This window comes from Mesitornis unicolor, unplaced genomic scaffold, assembly GCF_000695765.1.
Source record: "Mesitornis unicolor isolate BGI_N332 unplaced genomic scaffold, ASM69576v1 scaffold13122, whole genome shotgun sequence".
NCBI classification, from domain to species: Eukaryota; Metazoa; Chordata; class Aves; order Mesitornithiformes; family Mesitornithidae; genus Mesitornis; species Mesitornis unicolor.
Window position 1 is genome coordinate 11,267 of NW_010168573.1, and position 19,742 is coordinate 31,008.

Here is a 19,742-nt window from a genome sequence, read left to right on the forward strand (position 1 = left end):
GCGAATTACCCTGTTTATAGAGCAAGATAATTTGCACACCAACCTAGACGTAAATTTCTCCCTAAAAATGGCATTTTGAAGAAACAGTGACCAGTTCTGAGAGCCATTCAGTAGGAAAGTAAAGACACTGACCACAAAGACATTGAATCACAGAATGGTTTGGGTTGGGAGGGACCTTTGAAGGCCATCCAGTCCAACCCTGTGCTATGGGCAGGGACATCTTCAATTCAGTCAGGTTGCTCAAAGCCCCGTCCAACCTGGTCTTGAATGTCTCCAGTGATGGGGCATCTACCACCTTTCTGGGCAACCTGTGCCAGTGTTTCACCACCCTCATTGTAAAAAACCTTTTCCTCATGTTCTACCCTCTTTTAGTTTAATGCTGTTACTTCTTGTCCTATAAAGACAGGACCTACTAAAAAGCTTTGCCCCATCTTTCTCATAAGCCCCCTTTAATACTGACAGGCTGCAATTTCAGCCCAAAGTTCATGCAATGCTTGAGCCTGTCTAGGCTCATGCTGCTGGTAACCTGCTGTTGCTTCTGTTGATTACAAGTGAGAATTATTTAAATATTAATGCTTAAAGAAGGAGTCAAGCCTAGAAAAGTAAAATGCAAGTATAGATTCCAAAGGTTCTTAAGTAACTTTCATAAAGTACTTAAATTAAACAATTGAATGTAGCATTTTGGCTTTCAGTCAACTAACAATCTAGGTCAAACCAGAGCCAAACTCTTTACATTTAAAACATCCAAACTTTTCCCAGAGCTCTTAATGATGACACCAACTTTCATAATCAGAAAGTAAAACAAACACAGTATCCATTGGATTGTTGTGTTCAAATCGATATTTCACACACCAGGTCTCCAAATCTTGCTTTCACTGAGATTATCTGAGGAATCTCAAATTGATATACAGGACCACTATACCTTGGGCTTTATACTCTGAAGGCCCAGTACCCTTCCTGATTTTTATCTCCATTTTCTTATAGGCACCCAGGAAAACTGTGCCAAGGCAAGGAACTGAACCTCAGAGCAACTTATTTAGCACTTTGACCAGTGATCTTTCCTTCCTCTCCAGAGATGTGATTTTTCCTAAAAGACTTTAGAGAATTAGAGTTTATAACTGTAAGCATCATACAAGCACTGTGATAGACTGACTTTTTTCTGGAATCTAACAAAATTAATCTATTGTCTCAAATCAGCATTTCTCAGGCAAAGTGGTTATACAAGCATTTAGATATAATATGCACTGTTAAGAATTATTAAATATATCCTCCTATCCTTCAAAGAGGTAGCTTTTGTGTCTTACCAAAGGTCATCTTCCTCCCCAGGTTATTAAGCAATAAGGTGTCGACCAGTTACGTATTTTACTGCTGGTCTAATATTGAGCAGCTGCATTTAGAACTTTATATATAATTTGCTTTGCAATAAAAAATCTAAAAGAAATTGAAATGTATTAATTTACAAATTCACATTTAATTTACTCCACCAAGAGAAGAGCTTTGCAAGGTATGCATTTCAGCCAAGCGAACTGTTTTAGGAACTGATTTCTCTGTAGTTGTGGAAACATTTAAAAAGTAGTGGAAACATTACCTTGGCTGACGTTTCAAACCAACCAACAAACCCATTCTCTTTGCAGAACTGATCCATCTTGATGCCGTTGTTCATAAGAACATCTATTCCGTGGTCGCATTTGTTTGCTAAGAGGACCGTCGGCACAGGTTTGCCATTTGGAAGAACCAACTTAGAGTCCAAATCCTCTTTCCATTTTGTCACTGCTTCGAATGTTGCAGGTCTTGTAACATCGAAGACGATAAATGCCCCCATGGCCTCTCTGTAATACACCCTGGTCATGTTTCCAAATCTTTCCTGACCTGTAATGAAGAAAGTAAGAAGGAAAAAAAACCCAAAACATTATCCTGTAAAAATCACTGCTCTCAATCTAGGTGAATATTTCACATAGCAGGTTTTCTAAGAGAACATTACTGGAGGTAGGATTTCATCTTGTAAGTCTCTGGAAAGCTACTTTTTGCCTAAATAACATTAAGTACCATGCTAGACTCATTTATATGAAAATGCAAGACAGTATAGCATGAAGAAGGAGTTTTAAAGCAAAATTCCAAGGAAATTTATTTGAATTTCAGTGTACAGGCTTATTAAGCTGCCAGATTTCTAGATCTGTGGACAGTACCAAGGGTCTTGTCATATGTTATAGGACTTTAAAAAGGAGACACAAACAATCAGGGTACCAGATTGGAATCTCCTTGATATTATGGCATTTTGATGGAAACTTCTAACACAACTGATCTCCTCATGCATGAGGAAGATCCTATATATTCTCATGCAAGTGATAATAATCAACAGTAACATAATTAGGCTGCAGAGCCATACCAGGCATTGGGGTCATTATGAATTTACTTTTATTGGCAAACTAAAACACAGAGGTGAAAAAGGTGAATTTAAAGCCTTACAAATGTGGAATAGCACAGAAGTAGAAATTGGAAGAGATGTATTGTTCCAGTCAAAAGATCTGGGAGGAGACGTTTCACACTAGATCTGTTCAGAAGATTTATGGTTTTATTTGCAGAATTCAAAGTTTTTTTCTGGGAAGTTATTTACAGTATTTTTGTGAGCTAACACTATATTATTATATTCAAACATGGACGTTTGCAAATGTCTATCATTTTATATGATTAACAAGGTAAAAACTAACACATATGATGTCAGGCTTTTGTATGTAAATCAGCCGTGGGTTTATTAATATATATGCTGTTTTCATGGAAACTATGAAAAAATGTGTCCAAGAATGGAAATAAATTACACAGAACTTTACTTGAAGTGAAAAAATAGAATTTCCATTGATGTCTACTGCTGAACTGTGATCCAAAAAAGAATTATAAATTTCTGAAGGATCTCACAACAAGAGCAGTCTTTAAGCAACGTAAATGTTGTATTTACACTTTCATAACTGAGAAACGGTGTTATGAAGATAGACAACATTCAATGAAATGAATTCCATTTCTGTTTCTAGCCTTATTTACTCAAAGTGCATAATTTTGGGTGGGTTAGGAAGACAAGAAGATTGACAGTCATCCTGGAAAGGTTACCTGCGGGGGCTTTATATGATGGAAATTGTGCTGTCAAATGCAAGGCTGGGTTGAGAACTGAGCAGTGCTGACTGCTGGGCTTCTAGATCGTGCAGTTTTGTTTAATGAAAATAGCACTAAATGCACTTATAAGGTCAATATTTGTGATGTTCATCCTTGGTTTTACAGACTAGCTGTTGCACCAAAGAGAAAGTCATTCACATGATACAGAAACAAAAAGTTAATTTCTGTCTGTTCCAAATTCATGTTAGATTTATTTTTTTACCTTAGACAAACACTGCATCCCATTGATAAAGCAAGAAAGAAATATGTAATCTATGGGAAATAAGAGGTCATATTGAAAATTTCTCACGGTTATGTTTTATTAAAATATCTTATGATTCCTATCAGTGGACTAATCAGATGAACGGCTCAGTCATGTGCTATTCAATAATCTCCTTGTTGAGCAATTTTTTTTCATCTGCAACAAGGTGCCTCCAAACAAAAGTCAAGGTCTGATTAAAAACTTAGCAGTGAGACAAGCAACAACATATACAATTAGTTTTTGATGAATATTGTATTTTAGTGATATTCTATATTTCTCATGCAAAATTCTTGAGATGCTTGTACTCTAGATGAGGTGTAGATGACAGAATAATGGCTAAATTTGAGCCTTACACATATTTATTGGGACACAGGTCTCTAAGATAAGTGAGACATGTTGTCATACAACTTGAACTAAATTATTAATTTGCAGCATAAAATCATTTATCACAAAAATAACCCAGTTAATAGAGGAATAAAGGGCTCTTACAATCTCATCTTCTGGCTAGTAGTGGCCCACAAAGTTATGATAAATGGTGTGACACTGATTCCTCCTCCTGCTTCTAGCTGCTTTTGCAGATACCTCAGTTTTTCACAGCATAGAAAAGCCACTGTGTTTGTAAAAGCAGCTTTATGCAGGAGCGTACCAATTTCCATTACCAATCACTTCAAAGAAAGAATGGAGCTGCTGACTGAATGAAGCGCCTGAACCTTTTTTGAAGTACTCTTTTTCCCTATCATTTGCAATTAATTTATGGACATACTTGGCATAAAGGCATTACGCAACTTTGAATGGAAAAAGAGGTGGTTTGTAAACCACAGACTTTCAGTTTCATGTCATTTGCATAAGGGTTTTGCTTTTATTTAATTTACATTGGGAAAAAAAGTGATCTCTAGTGTTTGCATTGTGCTTGGAGAGCTAAATATTGTGTCTAAGGATGCAGGAGGACTCTTTCTTTCCAAAGACTCGCCCTTATATGAACAAATACCTATCTTAATAGATGAGATTCCTGAAACATTTTTATTTAGCAGAATTACTCAAGAAAATAGACACTGTTTGATGCATTAAAGGTGACAGAATTTGCCCTTTTAGGTTTTCAGCAACACAATGGCTTAGGCAGTAATTAGGCTAGAAAATAGATCAACCATTAGGTATTCAGCGCTATCTTGCAGGCAGCCTTGAACTTTGGGTTCTGCTTTAGTGAAAGAGGGATTGGGAAAAATGGGTATTTTATTTTCATCTGAAAGGTCAAAAAAATTGTGAAATGGCCCATTGTATGTTACTGCATGCCTTGCAAGGCCGCTGGCATCTGGCATCCACAAATCTGATGGCTTTTGTCCACTGAGAGGGCGCTTTCCATTGAGATTCATCAGCCCTAATATAAGGTCCAAAAAAAGTAAGTGGGTGTAGTTTAGGGTCCCTTTGTAGTCAAAGACTGTGAAGAGAAACCTAGAGGATATCTCAACAAGGAGAGATATTTAAGAGTGGTCACATAAGTTTCATTATGGAGGTATTTAATTATTTATTAATTTATAAATTATTATTCCCTAATAATTTATTATTTTTGAAGTAGTTTATACTCAGATGGTTCAGCACCAGAGGTCTGATCATTAAAGCAGATGAATCCTGCCCCACGTTAAAGTGAACCCAGAGAGACCAAGGTGCTAAAGCAAGGAGATCTCCATGAAAAGAAAGGACTCCTCATCTGAATGGCACCTACCTGCTCATTGATCCTAATTTCAGTGGCACCTCTGCAGCGGGAAAAGGCATCATTTCATGGGTTTAGAGCAATCAACAGCTGAATTTTCATAGTTTATAAAAATGCACCTCATATAAATTTGCCAGTCTGACTTGTACGGGAATCTACGGTTTTTACTAACCTTTATAATCTCTGATAAATTTATAGAAACTAATGGTAAAGTGCTAAAACTCAGATAATTCCCACCATCTCGCCCACAGTATCTGAAATATAGTGCAAGATAAAAATCGATTAAAACTGCCTAATGCCAAGTTTTACAATGGGTTTTACTTCTTGCCACCATCCCTCATGCTAAGAGGCAAAAGCTTCTGGGAACCAATGTGCTTTACAGAGGGCCTCCAGCCAACACTGAGAAGCTGTAAATTGTGGAGAAGATTTAAACATTTTTTTAACCTTTCACTTCAAAATAACTCTCAGAATTTTCACCCTTGAGTTCAAGTCATTGTCTTTATGCGTTGAAACTCAAGCAAGCCTTGAGGTGGTGAGGTTGGAAAAGCACAGTCAGGCCTACAGATACCCCCACAAATCTATACTGAAATACAACCACCACAGCCAGGGACTTATTTATGTTTGCAGAACAGTAATTTCAAGGTAGTTTAACTTAGAAATCACCATGACTATCTTATTTATGCATATGTAGTGCAATGCTTAGGAGCCACTAAAAGCCTAAGACTCTGAGGATGTGCCATGCCTGGCATTAGTGAATAGTCCATTTACTCCTTTTGGAGCATAACAGTCTTAAAAACTCTACAACTGCAGAGAAATTTGCCTGTATCTGTGCAAAACCTGCAGTTTCTGAAGGTGAGGGTTGCAGGGAAAATAATAATAATAATAATAATAATAATAATAATAAAGAAGCAGCTTCCACCACTGGTATTGTGTGGATGTCTTCAATGGTCCAAGTCCTTATGAGAGGAGAACCAGACTTGTGAAAACAGACAACCAACACATTTCTGGTATCTGCAGCTAAAAGTGGTCTTCAGAGAAACCCCAGGGCTGTGTGGACACGAAACATGGACAGCAGCACCAAGGGCAGCCTTGCAGAGAAGGGAGTAGGAAATAACATCCAAATCTGCTGTCTGCAATAGTTGGTTTATTCAAAAGTGGTCCTAGGCTGCATCTACAGGGCCACCCCCACCACAGCAGTCTTGTTAAAAATATAATTAAAAGAGTTGCTTTTAAAGCTTTCCTTCTAACCATTAACGAATTTAAAGGCCATTCGTACAGAGGTGGCAGAAAAGATAAGGAAAAAAAAAACCAACAAAAAAAATTGACTGTGGAGCAAGATTTAAAGGTGGATGACAGCAGCAGAGGTGATGCTGGCACACTTCAAGGACATGAGCACCAAAACTGAGAATCTGGGACACTGAAATGAAATAAAATGGAACTGCTGGGAGGAAATTAAAGACAAGGAGAATTTTACCATGTGTATGTCCACCCACATACAACAGTGAAAATTCAGTCACTTGAAACTTAGGCACTTCACTGAATCAGATATAAATTCACAGATTTTAATGCTAGTGTGTTGTTGCAGATATCATAACATCATAAACCGTGAAGTTTTCTCCAATTATTCCAGTCTAACACCCATAGCTTCAGGAATATATTATCTGTTAAAAGAACACCCAAGTCTTAATGCAATAATAAGTGATGCAGAACCTACCTTACCCCTGAATTAATTTTTCTAATGTTTAGTTATCCTCATTGTTCAGCATTTATTTCTCATCTAAATAAATGCTGTTCCAGCATTTAGCTATTATATCTTACTATAGTTTTGTTTACCAAACTAAGGAATAGAGAAAAATATGTTACAGAAATATAAACTGCATTTAACTCTGAAATTAGATGGCACCAGATGAACCAAATTTGCTTATTCTTCCTGTCTGTAAGGGTAACCAAGTGTAAACTGCTTGGTCTTACCATGGGTGGAGTATGTCACCATGAAATCACCAAATATGTAAATCCTACTAATAATGTAGGTAAGCTTGACATTAGTTTTACTTCAAATGCTTTTGATAAAATTATTTCTAGATTGTTAAACAATTTACTACCCACTAATCCACACAGTGAAGCACAAGGAAGAGTACACATTGCTCTTAGTAGTAAGTTCACTTGTGGTATCATGGAGGGGAAGGAAAGGATGTAAGAGCTAAAATGATACCTGATATATATGCATATACACACACAAGCATATACATAACTATTCATATATTGATATATTTGCAGCATTTGTTTCAATTCAAGATGATTTAAGTGCTAAGCCAACATCCTTCAGCCTGCTTAGAGGCTGAAAATATATTGCTTTAACCCCAAAGCTAAAGATGACCTAAGAACAGATCCTATCAAAAGAAAGAGGATGTTCTGAGACCAGAGATTTTATTTTCCTCCTTCTTATCCTTGCATATTTGTGTTTTGCAAGTGATCTATGACCAGCCACAGTCAGGGCAAAGCACTTCCATTCCCTCCATATTGCCAATCAGTTTTATTTTGCTTTGATTTTTAAATACCTTTTATTCTCACCAGCCAGATGCCTTATTGGTGATAACTTCTATGCCAGCATCACCTCGATCTGAATTCAGTGTGTTGCTTGCAGAACTTAATTTCTATTTACAGCCACCAACGGCTAAAGCTCCTTACACAGAAGCCATTAAAACTGAGACAGCAACTCTTTTTGTTACCAGCCACTGTCTTGACCTTCACATAGATGCTCTAAATTGAGCGATTCAGATGAAATTTAGCGCTGAGCTGTAATTCTCACTGTCATGTGTGGTAGCTCAGGAAGCACGCTCGTCATTCAGCACTGCAACTGGGTGTAATTGCTCCTGCAGCCTGACTGAAAGCTACATCATATGATCCGCCAGCACATGATTAGTAGTGTAATAAATCTCTGAAACAAGGCATGCAAAACACATTCTTTAAGTCCCCGGTGCATTCAGATTTTACTGTTAAACTTTTTTTGCTTTGCTGGATGTGTATGTATTTACTGTTACAATTGGTCGCTGGTGAACAACAAAAGCAATGATTTCCTCAAGTTTTAACAAGGAAAATTGAGCAGATATATATTTAAAATCCTAAAACCACAAGACTCTATCGATGGGTAAAAAAAGCTGAGTTTATGTGTGGTTTGCATAAAGTTTTAGTACCCAGGTGCCAAATTCAGAGCTCAGACATGAGGCAGCCGAGCGCAGAGAAAAGGCAACTCCTTCCACCAAGAAGAATGTGAAGAATTTTCTCATTTCGCTGGTTTTCCTCTGTGCCCATCACTGAACCCGCAGCTCAGGCCACAGGCTGGCACAGTTGATATAATGTCCCCCTGTATTCCTTATTTAACAAATGCAACTTCCTAATTTCATTAATTTTTTTAAATGCCCTCCTTTTTCTGGTGAAGGCTGTTGCGTTATAGCTGTATTTGGATTCCAACATACACTAAATGAAAAGTGATTGCTTATAGTGTGTAAAATACACCCCCAAGATAAACCTCAATTTTATTTTATGGAGTAAATAAAAATTATTAATTCCTAGGAATGCAGCTGGCAAAAATAAAAAACTGAGGTTTTAATTGGAAGCCAAATATAAAAATTCCAAAGCACTGACAGCAACAATGTCAAATTCTGGGTTTTTTGTTAAATGTAGTTAACATTTTGTTAAATGTTTTTCAATTATGTAAGCATGAAAGGATAGCTGGAATTCTTAATTCTTTTTCTCCCAGCACAGAGTAAATTATCTGTTGGGTTTTTTTGCTTGATGTTGGAATAAGGACAAGTGAACACGAGTAAATAAATATTTTAACAGCTAGCATTATTGCCAAATAGAAAAGCTTCTCTTTTCAAAGCATGTCAGAAGTTGTTTACATTTCAATGGAAAGAAGGAAGGTAGGAGAGAGAGGAAGGAAAGGAAGAAGTATTTTGATAAAGCAATTCAGTGATAATTTTTCCTTATTTTTTGAACTGTAAAAATAATTTTAACTGGTTTATTGATTAAATATTGTGTGTGTGTGTGTATATATATATATGTGTGTATATAAATATATATATATAAATATTATATTGCTCCTCCACCAGATTAAATAGATGTAAGAGGAAATTCTTGTTGCTCACCCTCCCGTCACAGAAATCTGCGAGTCTGCTCAGGGAAGATATGGGATGTTTGGATAGAGGTGCCCATGTCCCTGTGCATATCTGAGGGCTTGGGAGTAAAACCAGAGAGGGCAGATTTCACTCTGACACCCCTTTTTTGGGGGTCTGCTGGCTTCAGGGAACCCCCAAAATGTTAAATTGCCCTTAAAGTTTTCTCTCCTCCATCTCCTCTCCTTCAAAGCATAGGCACCGGTAGTATCCAACATAAAGATTAGTACAAATGCGTTTGGGTCCCTATTTTGGGTTATCTCCGGATGAGTTATGGGACAAAGCGTTCTCCTTTGTACTCACCTGCAATATCCCAAAGCTGCAGCCTTACCACGGTCTCAGCATCCCAGCTCAGCACCTTCAAGGCAAAATCCACCCCGATGGTGGCTCGGTAGTGGGGGGAGAAGTTCTGGTGGACATAACGTTTGATGATGCTGGTTTTGCCCACTCCCAGGTCCCCGATCACCAAGAGCTTGTAGAGGTGCTCCTTCTGGTTGTGCTTCTGCATCTCTCTTCTGGCTGCGGCTGCTCCCGGTGGACTGATTGCATGCTCTGCCCGAGGAATCCTGCCAGCCCCAGGAGGAGAGAGGGGGTGAGGAACTGGGGAGGGAAGGAGACCAAGGTAGGTGGAGGCTCTTCCCCTTTGCACAGAAGCGGGATCACCAGGTCCTGACAGGAGATGAAGCAAGAGAGGGACTGAGAGGGGAAGAAATTTTCCCAGAATGTTTTGTGTGGGAAGGTCAGCACAAGGTGCATCGGGGATTAGTCTGGCTGCTTAAGACTTTGCAGGGAAATTCACGCAGCAGCCCCATTCCCCATTTCGCTCCTTGCTGGAGGGATGGTGTTGCTTTTGTGCACTAAGTTTTATGTACTTTTGTTTTAATCAATCTTGGTGATAATTTATCACCCAGACATCTTTAAAATGCCAGTCACTGTGAAAAAAGTGCAAAAATCTCCTTTCAGAGGTTTCACATATTAAAGTGCAAAAATCAAACCCATGTGGCTTCAACTTTGGATGCGAGTTGTTTTTGATCATTGTGAGTTTACTTATATCACTAGAAATGGCAGCTGTAGCAATATAAAGCATCTTTATGTGTGCTCACAGGGAGGACAGCATGAATTTAACTATAGCAGATACAGATTTTTAAATTTCATTAACATAATTGCGATTGTCTGTACCTACAAGCATGCTCCCATCTGCTGAATGCAGCACACAGCTTATGCTTTGGTATTTTTCATACAACCGGGCTCTAAAATGCAAAACATCCAGATTTATCCCATGACTCCGATAATCAGAAGTTATGAAAGCATAACAGCATTAAAGCATATGAATGCCCGTGTCTCATTGGCCCTCAGATTTCCAAAATAAGTGAGACCAAACTTGAAAACAATTGAAGACGTTTGAGTAACTTACCCACTGACACGATTGACATTGTATTTTAAATGAAGAACACAGCTAAAATTTCAACTAAGCAGCTTAGTTGGAGCCCCCAGAGGTATTTGATTCCTTTAACAGTTTTGATAGAAAACCTCCAGAACATTACTATTGTGTGAAACTCATCCTTGAATGATTTTTGCATTCATTGATGATCCTGACAAGATGAAAACACATTTTATTGAAACATTATTTGATGGAGTTCTTATTCAAATATGCACTGAAATGGTGTTAGAAATTTGTCATCTATCCAAAAAGCTGGGTTTTAGTAGACAAAGAATTCAGAACACTTATGTTATGCAATCTTTTATAATCAGTCTTTAAACTCAAATGTTAAAGTTTTTATACACACACACACACACACACACACACAAACACACTATATTAGGAGTTGAAAGGGACCTCAAAAGCTCATCCAGTCCAAACCCTACCAGAGCAGGATCACCAGAGCAGTCACACAGGAATGTGTCCAGGCGAATGTCTCCAGAGAAGGAGACTCCACAACCTCACTGGGCAGCTTGGGCCATGTTCTGGCACCCTTACAGTAAAAAAGTTTTTCCTCATGTTCAGGTTCAACTTCCTATGCCACAGCTTGCTCCCATTGCCCCTTGTTCTGTCATTGCCTATCACTGAGAAGAGCCTGGCTCCTTCCTCCTGACACTCGCCCTTTACAGATTACACACATAAAGTGGAAATGGGTAATTTGAGAAGAAAAATGTCTTGTTTTCCTTGAAACTTTTTCTTTTTAATAACAGGCTTTTTTTTCAATATGATAAATTCTCTTTCTAAAAATTCATATCCTTGTCATAGGGCAATTTTTTTTTTTTATTTTAAAACTATCCTGTTTTGAGTTAAATAGAATTAATTTTCTATTTAGTGATTTTACTTTTCAGCTCAGTCTCTTCTAAGTGGCTGAACTTGCTGAAACTAGCAGCATGCTTTTCCAGACTATGTGTACTGCTACAACTGATAATCTCAAGGCCACTGTCTCACCATGGGTGCAGTGTCTGCGTCTATGGGGGGGAAACGGACCCAAAACTGACCAATGAGGTATTCCATCCCACATACATCATACTCAGTGTAAAGCCAAGGGATCACAAGGGTCTCAACCCTTCCATCTTGGACCCTTCCGTCCGTCTCGACCCCTTCAATGGCCCAAGTCCGAGCAGACCCTGCTGGTTTGTCTGCCTCTGATCTGGATCCCTGTGTTCCTGCATCAGATCCCAGTGCTGCTGGGTCTGTTCTGGGACTTTTCCAGTGCCCTGTTCTGTAGAGCCTCTGGTGACATCATCGTAATTAGAGGAGGGTGGGTGGAGGATTTTATATTGGTTTTGTATATAAATTTGTACGTATCTGTATATATTTCACTATTTTCCTATTTACATTATTATCCTGTAGTATTAGTATTATTGTTTCATTAAATCTGTTAGTTTTATTTTCCAACCCGGAAAGTCTCTCTCCCTTATTCTCTTTTCTCTTCCCCTTCTGGGGAGGGGAGAGGGGTTAATAAAGAGCTTCTGGCCAGGATTTAGTGGCCAGCCCCGCCCTAAATCACTACAAAAACTTTTTAGCCTTGTTAGCTGCGGACATCATAAAAGACTACAATTTGAGAAGCAAACCATTTCACTCCAATCAGTTGCTATCTTTACATGAATCAAGTTTATTATTGTTGCTACCGGTAGCATGCAGTTTGTGACTCTCACCTACACAGTGCTGCTGATTTCGAAGAAAATCCAATACCCAAGCACTTCTACACACTCATGATTAGCCTCTAAAGTTGGAGATTTCCCATTTTAGAAGTTACAAAAAAAAGAATAGGCCAAGAGGGTTTAGCAATTTTGGAAACTATGAAATTGATGTTTTGGATGAGGTTGAAATTACATCTGATTTCTTTTAACCTTCTCTGATGATGGCCAGTGCTCAGAAGACAGTGCTTGGATGATCACTTAGAGCAGATATTGAGTAACTGGAGGTCTTAGGCCATTAGTAAGTGTAGAGATTGGCCTACACCCAGAAGCATGAGGTTTTTCATCTCTTCCAAAGTTTTTGTTAGCATTAGCTGTTAATAGCTCTGGTTAATCGTGTTACTTGTTTAAGTTCCAAATTCTTCTTTGATCCCAGCTAAATTCTTGGCCCTAGCAACATCCTGGTACAATGAGCTCCTCATGGGCTTAACCAAGGTCACCCCAGTATGGTGGTAAATCTACAAGTAAGGTGTTCAGATGTGGGGTGAGCTTCATCCTGGGCTGCATCAGAAGAAGTGTGGCCAGCAGGGCCAGGGAGGTGATTCTGACCCTCTGCTCTGCTCTGGTGAGACCCCACCTGCAGTGTTGTGTCCAGTTCGGGGGACCCCAGTATAAGAAGGACATGGAGCTTTTGGAGAGGGTTCAGAGGAGGCCACAAAGATGATCAGATGGACCACCTCCCCTATGGGGACAGGCTGAGAGAGTTGGGGTTGTTCAGCCTGGAGAAGAGAAGGCTCTGGGGGGACCTTACTGCAGCCTTCCAGTTCCTGAAGGGGTCCTATAGGAAAGCTGGGGAGGGACTTTTTACCAGGAGAGGAAGCAATATAAAGAGGGCCAATGGTTTTAAACTGAAAGAGGGGAGATTTAGACTGGATATTAGGAAGAAATTCTTCCCTGTGAGGGTGGTGAAGCCCTGGCGCAGGTTGCCCAGAGAAGCTGCGGGTGCCCCCTCCCTGGCAGTGCCCAAGGCCAGGTTGGACGGGGCTTGGAGCAGCCTGAGCTGGTGGAGGTGTCCCTGCCCATGGGGGGTTGGACTGGAGGGACTTTGAGGTCCCTTCCAACCCAAACCATTATATGATTCTATGATTCAATGCATTCAGAGGGACAATTCGCTGTGCTGAAGTGAAGCATGGACTGAAGCCATGTTGCTTGAAAGCTCTACCTAGATCTCCATGGTGAACTGGCTTTTATAGACACCATCTGCTGAATATTCCTGAGGCAGGAGAAGGCCCTCAGTCCTGCTTGTTCCACCTTTTTGGAGGAATTTTCCCACATCCTGAACTGTGTCTGGACTGGTTTGGCATCATTGTCATCTAAAGGCACCAGAGCAGGGAGGTATGGATTTATTGCTCATGGAACATAGAGGAAGGCAAGATAGTTTGGGCTGGTTACGTGTCCCAGTTTGAGCTAAATATAACTAATTCTCTGTTTAGTGATTTTACTTTTTCAGTTAATTCTCTTCTAACTGACTGTACTTTCTGACACTAATGGCATGTTTTTCGAGACAACGTTCATTTCTACAACGGATAGTGCTTGATGTTTAGAGTTACTACTGTATGTAATTGTATTGTTTATAGTACTGTTGTATGGTGTGTAAATATGGCTCTTACTTATACTTGTGCCTGTGGAGACCAAGGCCACTGCCCCAAAATGGGTGCCGTATTGGGGTGTCCTAAGTAAGGTGTCGCACCTGCAAGGAGGAGCGGACAGGACAGATGACCCAAAACTGACGAACGAGTTATCCCATCCCATATACGGCATACTCAGTATAAAGCTGAGGGATCACGAGGGTTAAGCCCCTTCTTCCTTGCTCTTTTTCCTCATCTTCATCACTTCTACCATGGCCAATGTCCAAGCAGAACCCTGCTGGTTCGCTTGCCTTTGATCTCGATCCATGTGCTCCTGAATCCAGTTCCTGCATCCTGCTCCCACTGCTGCTGGGTCTGGACTGGGACTTTTCCAGTGCCCTGCTCTGCAGAGCCTCTGGTGATGTATACGTCATTGGGGGAGGATTTTATATTGGTTTTATGTGTATATATATTTGTATATATTTCATTATTTTCCTATTTACAATATTATCCTGTAGTATTAGAATTACTGTTTCATTAAATCTATTGGTTTTCTTTTCCAACCCATAAAGTCTCTCTCCCTTATTCTCTTTTCTCTTCCCCTTCTGGGGAGGGGAGAGGGGTTAATAGCATCTGTCCAGGATTTAGTGGCCAGCCCAGACCTAAACCACGACATTACATCTTTAGCCATCACTGCAAGACTTGTTTGGTGATGCCAGCTGATCCCTTCAAGCAGACAACAAGGTTACTCAATGATTTTCTCCTGGCAGAGGGGCGCACAGAACAGTGTTTAGCCCAGAGCTGGCTTAACGCAATTTGTTGTAGCTGAGACCACACTTAAGGGCAGCTCATATAAACCGAATTATTAACTTGAATTTGCCACCCGCAGGTAGGTGGTTAGCAAGGTTCAGCTGACAGTTGTTAAGCTGGGAGCACTAGATGTTGTCTCTGAGTCCTTCTGCTGCTTCAGGTCCTTCAACAGTGTTCAGGAAATAAGAACACGTAAACACGCCATCAATTTAATTGGTATTTCAGTGTTTATATTTTGGTTATCTGTGTTTTCTCTAGTAAAGACAAACATTTTTAAACTTTATTAAATCAATGGAAATAATACTTGAAATCTCACATGACATTATGTATCTTTATGCTGTTTTACTTTTGTATTCCCTGCCTATCCACTATGCTATTTGCCACAATAGTGTTATCTGATGCTCTGCTATCTTTATTTTAGTACCTATACTAACGTTAATAGAGTACATTAACACTATTTTAATTAGCAGGAACTCTATACAGCTCTATAGTAGACAATAACATCTAAGAAAATTCCATCAAATTAAGACATTCTGACTGTGTTGGCCTCAGCATAAAATTTAAACCCATTTTACAGTGATAATTTTCAGGAATTTCTCACTATTTCTCTGTCGTTAGTAGAGATCCTTTTCTCTGTGAGCGATCATAAAATTGAAGATGCAATTACATTGACAGGAATCAAGGACAGCATAACTGTATCTTGCATTTTACTACGCCTCTGCGTGGCATATACCACGGAAAAGGACGTCAATCCTGACTGAGCACTATGGTTGTTACCAACATACCTTTAAAAAATTATAATCTTGTCTAAGATACTGAAAACATGACATAATAGTTTTTGTCGAAGGAAACACATTCAGATTATTAGAAAAGTATGTACTTAAAGGATTGCCATCCAGTTACCTAGGGTTTCTACAAGACAGCTATTAATGTTATACCTGGTAGCTTTGAATGCCTTGAAGTGATTGCCTTATGCCATCATATTGATCTTACATAATATAATTATAACGTAATGCAATGTAATATACACCATAATACAGGGAAATGCTAAATATACATCTGTGTGAGTGTACGTGTATATCCACATACACACACACACAAATTAATGTGATAGAAGATTAATTTATGTCCTACTTTAAAAATATACAAAAAATTGACATTCTACACAATTTTTTGCCAGACTTCTCTATCCCAAAATATGGAATGGAATTAATATTGAGTTGTTAACCACAGAGAAGACTCTTCATCTTTTGTTGATATATTGTCTTCCTCATTTCAGTCATAGCATATTCACTGACTTCATTATGGGAATGCTCAATCATGGCAATAATAATCTCCTACAGAGAAATAGATTGTTCTGACAGAACTATCCCCAATTTTATTTTTAACCTAGAAAGAATTAGTTTGGATTTTTCTTTCTTTCATTCCAATGGATCTTGTGATTAAAACATTCAGTCAAAAATTTCTGTTGACTCATCAAACATGCTCATAGTGAAATTGTTATTGATTTGTCAACCGTGACTAGAGCTCTCCTTTGATAAAATTACGATCTTCTTAACTTATATTTAACTTAGCAGAAAATACACTTTAGCAGGAAAGATCCCTCAAGGAATATCTAAACAAAAGTTTATGCAACCAATAGCAGTACCAGTTAGCTTTTATGGTCAGATGTCATGTCACCGTTCCAAAATAAGTTATAACTCCTGCTCTCAATTACTCTCACTCATTAAAAGTTCAGTCTACACCCTGGCTAAAAGCACTCTGTCAATAACATAACAATATGGATTTAATGGGCATGCTCAAGTGTTACCTCTTGGGAAAAGAAGGTCTGGGTGGCAGGAATAGTCCATGCCAGTGTCTGTTTATCTCAGGAGCTACACTTTGTGAAAACAGCTAAAATCTTACAATTACAGCCCTGTTATAAAAGTCTTAAACAGGCACAAGTTACTTGTTGAGGGTACAATTTCACAGAATCACAGAATGTTAGGAGTTGGAAGGGATCTCGAAAGCTCCCCCAGTCCAATCCCTAGCATTGGACATCATTGAGAAGAGCCTGGCTCCTTCCTCCTGACGCTCGCCCTTTACAAATTGATAACCATGAATGAGGGCACCCCTCAGTCTCCTCTGCTCCAAGCTTAAGAGCTCCAGCTTCCTCAGCTGCTCCTCATAAGGGAGATGCTCCACTCCCTCCATCATCTCTGTGGCTGGGCTGGACTCTTTCAAGCAGTTCCTGTCCTTCTTGAACTGAGGGCCCAGACCTGAGAAAAATATGTGGTCTCACCAGGGTAGAGTAGAGAAAAATCAATCAGCTCTCCTTGACCCCTCTTCTGCCCAGGAACTCCCAGAGAATTATTCCAAGCAGATCCCTGAACAGGCTGAACTCTGCTCTCCTGAAGTCAAGGCTTGTGGCCCCATTTTTAGCTTTTATCCCCCCCTTTTCTTAGGATCCTGAACTCCACCTTCATGTAGTCATTGCAGCCAAGGCTGCCCCCAGTTTTCACATCACCATGCAGTTCTTCCCTGTTTGTCAGTATGAAGTCCAGCAAGACATATTTTCTCATCAGCTTCTCAACCACCTGTGTGAGGAAGTTGTCATCGACACGCTCCAGAAGCCTCCCAAATTGCTTGTGCTCTGCTGCATTGTCCCTGCAGCAGATTTTGGAGTGACTGAAGTCCCCCATGGGGACCAGAGCGTGCCCTTCTGAGGCTTCTTCCAGATGTTTGAGGAAGACTATAATATATAAGGATATTTCTAATATCAAGGAAAAAAGATGCTCAGGAATAGAAACAGTTTAAGGAGCAGGTCCATCTAAGTTATTTAGGTCATTATGGATTAGGAGCCTCACAGCAGTTACCCATTATATGAGAAATCAATTTATTCATGCAGCACTGTCAGCTGCAATCCTCTTTGCCTCATTTGTCTCCTGCTGTAACTGTCTCAGGAGTGCACAGCAAAGCTCCCAAGAGCTTTACTGTCCTAAAATAGACTATATAGTAATGTCTGACATGAAATAATGAGTACCAAGATGGCCTGATCCTGTGTGATTCTGACTATTTCATGGAAGACATGAAGTATCCACAGAACCTTGCCAAGTCAGAGAAATTTAAGACCTCTGGGTATCAGAAAAAGGCTTCTAATTGTTGATTGATACACTGAATTAATCAGATTATTGGTGCAATGGGCTTACAGACTAGTTCATATTGCAGTCAAGTCATATCCATACTCTGTCATCAGTACATTTTGCACCTGAAGAGGCTGAAAAGCAGACATGCAAAAGGAGATGCTTATTGATGAGGTTCCTGTTCACGGGCATGAAGGTGAGCTGCACAGTAGTGTGGGGGCTCTCAAACCCTACTGTATGCAGAGCAGTTTATCTGTGCAGGATGTCGCGATCAGTAAATGACACACACTGAGATGGTAAGGAATCACCCACTGTTATATCTCCAATGATCCGTTTGGGGAGGGGTAGCATTTAGCTTTCCTTTTCCTGAGGTCAGTTTTTGTAAAAAAAGTATTGATCCAAACCAAGCTCTATTCAGAAGCAGAAAAAAAGGCCGACAGACTTATGAAAATTAAGTTCTGCTGCCTGTGGGTATCTCTCTACCCAAAAAGGGAGGTCACAGAATCACAGAATCATTAAGGTTGGAAGAGACCTCCAAGATCATTCAGTACAACTGTCAACCCAACCCCACCATGCCCACTAAACCATGTCCCCAGGTGCCACATCCACCACTTCTTGAACACCTCCAGGGATGGGGACTCCACCACCTCCCTGGGCAGCCCCTTCCAGTGCTTGACCACTCTTGCAGTCAAGACATTTTTCTTCATATCCAACCTAAACCTCTCCTGGTGCAACTTCAAGCCATTTATTTCCTCTTGTCCTATCACTGGTTACATGGGAGAAGAGACCAACACCCACCTCGCTACCCCCTCCTTTGATGAACTGTAGAGAGCAATAAGGTCTCCCCTCAGTTTCCTTTTCTCCAAAGTAAACAACTCCAGTTCCCTCAGCTGCTCCTCTTAATTCTTGTTCTTCGAATCCTTCACCAGCTTCATTCTGCTGCCTGTGGGTATCTGTCTACCCAAAAAGGGAGGTCAGATCCTACACTCTTACTCACTGGGGCTTTGAGCAGCCTGGTCTTGTGGGAGGTGTCCCTGCCCATGGCAGGGGTTGGACTGGATGAGCTTTAGGGTCCCTTCCAACCCAAAACCTTCAATGATTTTATACAGACTGATGTTCTGTGGCATGAACAGTTGCACTGAAGTCAGTGACATTGCTCAGGAAGTCAGGATTTGCTCACTGTAAGTAACAATTATCAGCCCAAGAATAAAGTGCTGGAAAATGATAGATTGTTTCAGGAACTTTCACCCTGTTTTCTCTTTTCTAGTGGCAGAAATTCACTTGAACTTATTGAAGAGTTTTCCATGGTTATTCAAGATTCAGAATCACAGACAGAAACAGTGACACCCAGCCATTACCAATGCTGCCTGTCTCTTATCAGAGACCAGCCTTCAATGTTTACATGTAAGAGCATAACATGCAAATGAAATGCAACATGAGTAATGACCCAATTCGGAGAATTTCTAAATAAGAAACAACCTCTCCCCTGTTCCTGATTGCAGAGAGGCAGAGCCATACTGAACTGCACATCTATTGCCTTTTGGGGACACCTCACACTGCACAGGAGCAGCTGAAACATTATTATTGCTCCCTTCAAGAGAAAGGTCAAGAAAGAAAGGAATTGTACCTGCTGAGATGAGGGTTGGGTTTGCTGTTTTTTTTTTTTTAAAAAAAAAAAAGGCTTTTTTGTACCCCTTTTTCTTCCTAAGAAATTGTAATGATTCTGGACATTTTTACAGAGCAGTAAATTAGTGCCTAAAATTATATATATAT

The 19,742-nt window shown here is 39.8% G+C and overlaps 1 protein-coding gene across 1 annotated transcript in view; it reads right to left on the reverse strand.

The window, feature by feature from the left end:
• Positions 1–9,830, reverse strand: part of RAB38 (RAB38, member RAS oncogene family) — a 19,225-nt gene extending 9,395 nt beyond the window's left edge. The window contains exons 1-2 of the mRNA XM_010179061.1: positions 9,593–9,830; positions 1,589–1,869 (exon numbers count right to left, since the gene is read on the reverse strand). Coding sequence (XP_010177363.1) covers positions 1,589–1,869; positions 9,593–9,797 — 486 coding nt within the window. The 5' untranslated portion in view covers positions 9,798–9,830. The remainder of the gene's footprint in view (positions 1–1,588; positions 1,870–9,592) is intronic.
• Positions 9,831–19,742: the final 9,912 nt, after the last annotated feature.